This window comes from Argopecten irradians, chromosome 5 (assembly GCF_041381155.1).
Source record: "Argopecten irradians isolate NY chromosome 5, Ai_NY, whole genome shotgun sequence".
Taxonomy (NCBI): Eukaryota; Metazoa; Mollusca; class Bivalvia; order Pectinida; family Pectinidae; genus Argopecten; species Argopecten irradians.
This window is the reverse complement of record NC_091138.1, coordinates 19,413,855-19,423,058: the sequence shown is the minus strand read 5'-3', so window position 1 is coordinate 19,423,058 and position 9,204 is coordinate 19,413,855. Positions and strand designations below refer to the sequence as shown.

The 9,204-nt window shown below is 32.6% G+C and overlaps 1 protein-coding gene across 4 annotated transcripts in view; it reads right to left on the bottom strand.

Annotated features, from left to right (window-relative positions):
* Positions 1–1,556: 1,556 nt before the first annotated feature.
* LOC138323132 (serine/arginine repetitive matrix protein 2-like) overlaps positions 1,557–9,204 on the bottom strand; it is a 35,507-nt gene continuing 27,859 nt past the window's right edge. For 3 of the 4 annotated variants that reach the window (XM_069267515.1, XM_069267513.1, XM_069267517.1), the window contains 3 exons: positions 7,278–8,782; positions 4,993–5,110; positions 1,557–3,606 (listed from right to left, as the gene is read on the bottom strand). In XM_069267515.1, the coding sequence (XP_069123616.1) occupies positions 5,014–5,110; positions 7,278–8,782 (1,602 nt within the window). In that variant the 3' untranslated portion in view covers positions 1,557–3,606; positions 4,993–5,013. The remainder of the gene's footprint in view (positions 3,607–4,992; positions 5,111–7,277; positions 8,783–9,204) is intronic. The other variant, XM_069267516.1, reaches the window with a different exon arrangement.

Here is a 9,204-nt window from a genome sequence, read left to right as displayed (position 1 = left end):
ACATAATCAATGATATCATCATTTCTATTATGACGTCATCACACATAATGGCGATGTAATCTGTAAATTTGTACCCAATTAAGTTAAATTTGGATACTCCTGCTTTCCAAATCATTTTGAATTTTCAAAAAAAGTTTAGTATTGCAAAATTTATTATCCGTCAAAGTCGGGACATGTTTTTTGGGACACCCTGTATATGTTCGGAAACTTATCAAAGCATCACAACTCCACAAAATGTCGCAAGGTATTCTTTTTTTCCATTTGGCTTAAACAAAGGGTACGTAATATACGTATAGCTTCATGCGATGCGATTGTGACAGTAAACCAGTCACATTCTTTAATACCGAGAGTTTCAACATTGTACTATCTTGTACGTACAAGATACTAAGTTGTACGTACAAGATACTAACGTGAACGTACAAGATATTAACTTGTACGTACAAGATACTAACTTGCAGTATCTTGTACGTACAAGATACTAAGTTGTACGTACAAGATACTATCTTGCAGTATCTTGTACGTACAAGATACTAACTTGTACGTACAAGATACTAAGTTGTACGTTCAAGATACTAGGTTGTACGTACAAGATAGTAACTTGTACGTACAAGATACTAAGTTGTACGTACAAGATAGTAACTTGTACGTACAAGATACTAAGTTGTACGTACAAGATATTAACTTGTACGTACAAGATTATAACTTGTACGTACAAGATAAATCAAATTTTGCAGTGGCCCTAATACGCCGCCGTACGGTAGAGAGTCAGTCCCAGTATTTTTACAATTTTGAATTCCCACTAAGGATGCTACCATCGCAATATGAGCACTATCCCATACTTAATTTCAGAGAAAAGTCGTTTATATGGAAATAAACACATTGACCCCTTTTGGCCCCGTCCCTCAGGCCCAAGGGGATAAGCCACACCCTTTGTATAATTTTGTATCCTCATCCCATACAGATACTACCTTTGCAATATTTTTTGTTATATATCGTGCTAAGTTTTAGAGAAGAAGTCTTTTATACGGAAATTAGAGTTTTTCAATGTTAAGCCACTTTTCATGATATAATATTTACCGTAACTTTAGAATTCAAATACACTACATACACCAATTTTAATAGCCCTGAAAACATTATATTTGAGAATCCCGTCTCCCTACCGTACTTTATTTCGTACTCGACGAGAGTATATAGAATGGTGTCCCTTTCTAAAAACCTCTATGTAGCCACGAGGACAAATGACTGAGGAGGAAAGGGAATGAGGACAGAAGGGTGGAACCCCATAAAGTTATTGTTAGTTTTACATCATGTAAATTGGTTTTACATTGAAAAACCTCAATTTCTTTTCAGTAATACGCTACCATAACTTTAGTACGCAAATTTGTCTTACCGTAATGGAGAGTCCGAAGCCAGGCAGCCCAGTCAAATGGCAAATGTAGGGGACAGGCCCCAGGCAGAGAATATAAAACAGGGTTGAATAAAAAAAACAAAGGAAAAAAAACGAAAATACGACCATTGTGAAACCTGCTTGCATAATGTTAAAAGACCATAGCGGTATGAAAAATGTGTTTTGATATATATATGGCAACGTATTCAATGGTAAAACTTTTTAAAGTTTAATTGAACTTTTATTTCATGAATACAGATTTGACAATGTAATAATACAAATAGGTATAACCAATAGATCGCTAGCAACACATTCAATCAACATTGAGTTTATCTAGCTGTTGTCATTGGTCAGTCCAGGTAAGTTCCATACACTCGTTATAATTAAAGGCTTAAATAAAATTAGAAGAAAAGATGAGTTGTTTCCTACAGTTGTAAATGTCAACAACTCAGCTTGTCTTTGTGATACATTCGTTGCCAGATATCATGTGTTCTCGCATTTGATGTCTTTTCTTGAATTCATCAATTACAGTACAACAGAAAAGTATTGTTTTAAATTCATGATTCGGACAAAGCATTACGATGTTAAAAACTTTAACATGATATAGAAATGAATAAGCTTTACAAAAACTCTAATTAAATACACATTTAAAATTTATTATCACAGTCTTTGAAAAGTGTAAGAAAATCAAGAATATTGTAATGTACAAGATTAAAATAAATAATTATTTGTTAAAGATCGACAAGGATACTATATAAAGGTAATACAAAATTATTTTAGCACTTAAAATCGTGACTCACCAAGACTTTTTAAATACTCGGTAGACTTTCAGCAAACATGGATGAAGAAATGACAGTATTTCCATCCGTAACATTAAATTAATATCCATGAACTACTGAGGTATCACAGATTTAATGTTTTTACTTCTATTCTACCAATATAATATTGAGTCCCTAGAGTTTATATTAAGATATTTTATGACGTTTAAATGTTAAATTTTGAAATGAATACTAAAATAAAAAATGTTTTATGCATGACTGTGTTTTGATATTCATGGCACTTTTATTATAAGATATTTTTCACATATCCAAAAAAATACTTAATTAAAAATCTAACTTAACCCTAAAATACATTGGTTTTGATAAATAGCATGTTATGCATGTAAATTATTTAGACTGGGTATTATGACAAATGAAAGCTAAAGGTAAAATTTAATAGTACGATGTATGTCATTGTTAAGAAAAAAAATCCTTCAATATATAAGCTATATATAAGTATTGTGTATGATATAACTTTAAAAGCTAAAGTGGACGGATTCACAAATGATTTACATAATCTAAAAGCGCATAAAGCTTTAAGAAAAGATAAAAATCATAAAATGTAGAAAATGGACGGATTTAAGAATAAATACTTTGATAAATAATACAAAAACATCAATTATTATTATAAATGTAGCCGGCCACCAGTGTAAATGGTTAAAGTTGATTGGTTTATAAATGACAAGCACCAAAGTTGAAAACAAGAGAGTACGAATCATAGAACATGGAATGTTAAAAACACAGCCTTCTGACAAATCCTATCATATAGGTAAATATTCATATATGTTTAAATAAATAAGTTTCTAAAAAAAAACGTTTAAGAATCATCGAAAATTTTCTAGCAGTTTAAATCTATAAAATACATCACATAGCTTTGCAAATATACAATCGTATTTCTGAACCTGTTAAATGTATTATCACTTTAAATTATCAACAATACTTTAAAATTAGGATGCATTATGTTATAAATAAACATATTTTTCTGTATCGTACGTGTTCATATTGTGCTTCCTATTTACTGTAAGAAAAATACATTTGTATTTTGGTAGGCAGGAAAACATTCCATAAATACTTTTAACAAATATCACAGCCGTAACGGTATTGAGAGATAACTCGGTTATTTAAAAGAAAGAATACAAATTTCATGGTTGAATTGAATTAGAAGTTCAATAACATATGTATTCCTTCAATAGAAAAAAATTCCTGAAGGTGAAATCCTCCTCACTATGACTCCCGCGCGACCTGGAGTTTCACATTACATATCTAATAATACAATGACTGAGTAACTACATGGTAACGTAGATGTAACAACTGCTACTCTTGGCCGGAGTCCGATCCACTATTGACGGATATATCCGTCACTTCATTCTCGAATTGTTGCTCAACCGCAAACTTGGGGACCTGTAAGGAGCACAAAACCATTAACTAAATTAACTTCATTTACTATATGCTTTTGTTGATGTAAATCAATTGAGGACAGAAAAGTAAATAACATCATACTCTTAGTTTCCTAAACAAATCTCGAACCTCCGCTGATTATATATGACTTCATAACCATCAATTATATCATTAAATTTGAACATAACCTGGCAAAGATTACCTTCAAAATATGTTCATGCATTATTGTTATTTTAAGACTGTGGTTTTATGTTGAAAGATCAAAAATGAAACACAGCTTTAACATTGCCCTATGCTGATCAATACCACATTATCCCATGTATAACTACAACTTTTGTTACAGTTTTAACCTTCTGTAACTAATGCAGGTGATGTGCCACCCTTAAATCCATAGCCGTATATTGTTGATTCTCCTATGTCCATTTGTTATCAATACATGCCATAGCTTTAGGTTGTTGATTAGTGGGTTACATTTATTAATCCAAACCAATAGGTTATTATATTCCTGATACCGCATATTTTAAAGTTAATCACCAATCAGAGAGCTATTGGACTATCCTTCCTCAATCAAACCAGTTTACTGTCTGTTAACCTATTTGAAGCTATTCCTGATTCCTTTATAGGACATAATTTCAATTCACTGGTATTTTCAAGAGTTATCTCTCTTGCTACACTAAAATTATGGTGCCAAAGAACGATATCTAACATCAAACTGAAATAAAGGTATATAATACAAATAAATAAAAAGTAGAAAATATACTCTGTACTAGATATAAATAAAATGATACATGGAAGGTGAATTGATACCCGGCTATACAGGTTCTATCTAAATTGAATATAGTTTGACAGATCCGATTACATTTGTATGATTACATGCATGTTTTTCCTAAATTTCACTAATATGTACAATACTGAGAAGTCAATATATCAATATATTTGTGCTTTAGTGATCATGTGTGTTTATATTAGAATGTTAAAAACAAAAATGTGGTGATATGTGACGTGTTATCGAGTTAATTTGAAATCGCACCAAACAAACATTACACTGAATAGATCACTGGACACTAACCATGCAGTTACAGCATGCAAAATATTGTTATCTCGAACCAAATCATTTAAAAAGAATAATTATTTTTATTTTTAAACAATTACTAAGTATCGCAAATCAACATTCTGAATGGTATGATGATCTGAAAAATCTAACCTAAGTTGAATTAATTTTCGCTTGACAGTTTTTATTTTACTTTAATGACACCGGTGAATTGTGAGGGGAAATTATCCACAAATGTGAATTACTTATAAAACTCAAAAATTACAAAATATGTGAACACAATTGTGCACATGAAATTATGTTTAAACATCCTCAAAAAATCTGTTTTACCAACCTACCAAAGGAGCTGATAGGTGGCGCTAGCTGTAGACACCGAAACCAAGACGACCCGTATATTTTGCAATTAATAGGTCAGCATAATTCCTGTCTGCTTCAGAGAGTGAAGAAGATTGCTGTCTGCTCCAATAGAATAGGAATATAAAGTCACATGCAAACTTTATACGTAATACTATCTAAAAAATCTCTATCTAGCGTTTGGATATAGTAACATATATCAGTAAAATATAGAAATAGAAGTTTGGTAAATATATGAAAAACTATCAAAATGACCAATCACTTTCATAAAATACATCTTATTTACAATGTCTCATTTATGTCATAGCATACCCAAAATGTTTAGCATACCCATAATTTTTAGTAAGAACTATAATACAAAATTGTTTTGATCTAGATTTCGTTAACGTCATGTACATGTACTACATAATCAAATGACGTATATATCAATTCAAGCGATTTAGAAGACAGTTATCACGTTAAAGTTAAATGTACCTGTAAGTATTTCAATATTGGGCTTAACGTTTTGTACGTGTAAGAAAAGTAATTAAGGCTTACAGGGCTCAAGGGGAAAGATTCTTTGGGAATGGGTGGGATGATGAAAGGAAAATTTAAATCCATTCTCGACAATCAAACACAAAATTGTAAAAATGGCAAAAACAAATTAATCTTTGTCGTAGATGTCACAGGGAAAGGTAAATTTTAAAAAAAGACAATGTAGTCTATATAAGGAAAATCAAAACAGGGTAGGAACACTTAACACACTTCAATTATTACAAAGTACTTACCCCTAACAGAAAACGACTATTAATCATGCAAGACAAATAAGATATATTTTTCAGTAATATTTATTACACAATGCTTTATTTTCCATCATCTGGAGCATGAAGGTGAGAGGTCATGGGTACAAAGGCTCCCTAAGCTAAAACTCAACATTTTTTATGAAAATTCTATTATGAATAAAATTAAATTTGAAAATTAAAACAAAAATGTATTTTGTTTATATTCTATTTCCTTTCTTTACAACATGGTCTATATTGTTCTTCTAAACATGGTTGGTTACTCTTCAACGTCCTTTGGACGGAAGACTGTAAACGTATTTCATGTTCATTTTTATCACAGTAATAATGTATTTTTTTCTGCATTTGATGATGGATATTCTGCAAAGAAATGCGTATGAATATTTTTTTCTTTTGTTTCCGTTCATTCGAAAAAGGTAAATTTTCGTTGTGGCGGGGACATAATGATTTACCAAATGAGATATGTTCACAGTCTTTAGTGTGAGATGAGATATAGTTTAAATTGGAATAAAATATCGATATTAAATGATATAAAAAGTATATAAAAAGTATACAATTTATGATACATATACATGTACTCGAAATAAATTCATTTGTCACAATTTATTTGTGTTATTAAGATTTCCTTAAATGATCTTTAGTCTTTTTGATCGGATCTTATATCAAACTATATCTCAGCTGGTCGTATAATAAAATCCTTGATTCTACTATCGTAAACTCAAAGCTGTTATGTAAGGCATAGCTACACCCGCTGTGAACGTAAAGGAAGACTAATTAAAAAATCCAATAATAAAGTCTTATTGGCATTAAAATGTATTTAGTACTCTTAACATACTAAAAATCTTCATTGCTCCAATCTTGTACATAAACATTGATTTTTTTTTATATTTGGATTTTTATAAAATAATAAAGGTATCAGTAGATTTAGACATGAAATATTTGTAAACCTGTATCTTTAATCAGTATTATAAAATACTTCCTTTCTTTTCACAGCAAGTATAACATTTTTCAGTAGTCTATAAATTATTTGTTTAAATATGTAAAAGGGTTAGTATAAAAGTAAATGTAAAAAAGGACGTAATCTCAAGCTTCAATATAATATTGTTTCTCATAACTAAATCTCGATTGATTTTAATAAGTTCTGAGCATATCCATCCAAACTAAAACGCTACTCTAACTTAAGCATTGATGAAATAAAATTTAGGATAATGCCATATTTGATTACAACTCATTACTTCCTAACAAGCAATGATTAAACTCTACGGATATTATCAAGAGAGAGAACTGATGCGATAACTGACGCAGAATGTAGATTTGCGGGTCTTTATGAACACGATTTTTCTCATGTTAAATACTGTACTGGTATACAAATATATGATGTATTACTCAATAACAAATATCTCTAAAATAAATGAAAAAAGATGAAAAGTACAGATTATCCGGATATTATAAATAATAGCATTCTAGCAATGAACTATGTGTTTACTTACAGCGGCGTATGGTGGTACTGTGTTGACGGCGTTGTGTAACGCCCTGGCGACAGACCGTCTTCCGAAAACAGATCTGATGGATTGCGAACAATTCCAGATCTCTTTGGTGCTCCACCACCGAAAAGTGGTTTGGCGCTGCCGGAATGTTTTGGCGACCTCGACCTTGGTGATCTTGATGAGAGTGACCTCGGTGACCTCACAGGTGAGACAGAACGAGAATACAATGAACGGTTGTATTGTGGGAATCCTTCCTTAATGCATAAGTTTTGTTCTCCCTTTGTACTCTTTAAGATGCCTCTTAAGCCCGGGCTCTGTGATCTTTCTCGTTCTTTTTCCTGACCTAGACTAGATGATAATATAGTGTTTCTAGTATCCATTGGAGATTTTGGAGACTTAATATCAAAATCGTCAAAATAACGTTTTCCATTTTCTTTTTGAACCGCACTATTCAGCGCTTCAATGAAAATTTTGTTACTGTTGTCTATATCAACATCCAACCCAGACCTTCTTGCAGGTGGAGTTTTGTCCCTTGGGGAAGCATCCCTGAACCTATTATCAACCGGCGATTCTATAATGCTTTCAATTAACTCTCGTCCATCATGTTTGGCAAGGTATATTTTGTTGCTACCATCACCCCCGGTGCTACGATTGGGACTGTTGTAATAAAGTTGCCTCCTTACTGGTTTACGATGATCCCTGAGTTCCGATATGTCCATTGCTCCCGGACTTCTGCTCCGACCAGGACTACGTGATCGTTGATGAAAATCTTTCTTTGGAGCTCGTACCAAATAACTATCATCCAAATCTTTGTCAAAGTCGAGCCTTCCGATTGGCTGTTGTTGCTGCGCCATCAGTTTCTGCACTTCCATATCATTAAAGTCAGAAGGCGACCGTCTGCCGTCTGATTCCATTGATGATGAGAAGTTATTCTTATAGGAACGTGATCTTCGATGGGGGTATATTTCACGAAAACTTGATGGCACAGATGGAGAAATGTCCTCATAATTATATTCATCGTCAATATCATCATCAAGAGAATGATTTGTCGAAATTCCTGACATGTTAAACGATGCAGATTTACTGTTGACCGAAGTCAGACCGTGCGATTTCCTAACACGGTCCAAGGAAGGTGATGTTGATCGTTGAGGATTCAACTGTTTATTAACAGTTGTTGGGGAAATGGACCTGCGTAGAGGACTAGGTGATACAGGTCTTTGGACGACGTCTTGAGGTACTGACATCGAGGGCTGCGAAACATCGGAATCTGATCGACTTCTTGTAACATAACCATTTAAGTGTTGCTGTCGCTCTTCCATGTCGTAAAGACCCTTCTCCATGTACTTTCCTATTATACCCGACACTTGTGTTAACTGTCCTTCATTCTGCAGGCGTTTGATTTCATCATAAAGCTGACGCCTTTCCTTGATCGCCTCGTCTAAAATTCCCCGCAGGTCATTAACGGTTGTCTGCCCCTTTCGGATACGTGTCTTGCTCTGCTCGATATTCTATGAAATAAAAGTGAACGAAATATTTATTTTTGGAACTTATTTTTCTTCGTACTTCACATCGGTTTAATCAATGAAGTATTTACAAAATATACAAATTTATACTTTGCAATAATTACTTTCGTTGGGCTCAATTTTCATGGATCTATTTCTTTGGAATTTTAATTCGTGGAGACGACTTCTCATGTTATATAACATTTCGTTGGTAGTAGAGGATTAAATCAGAAGTTCAGAACCCAACAAACATTCTACGAAAACCTATATTAATGAATAGTTTTTAAAATGTCAAAATCAATTAGCGATATCTCATGAGTAGTGTTCAGCAGTATTTGCTTGATCAAGCTGAATTACTTTTCTGTACTGTTACGCACTTAGTACTGCTGCGTGTTTAGTCTAGAATTAGATAGTGATATACATAAATT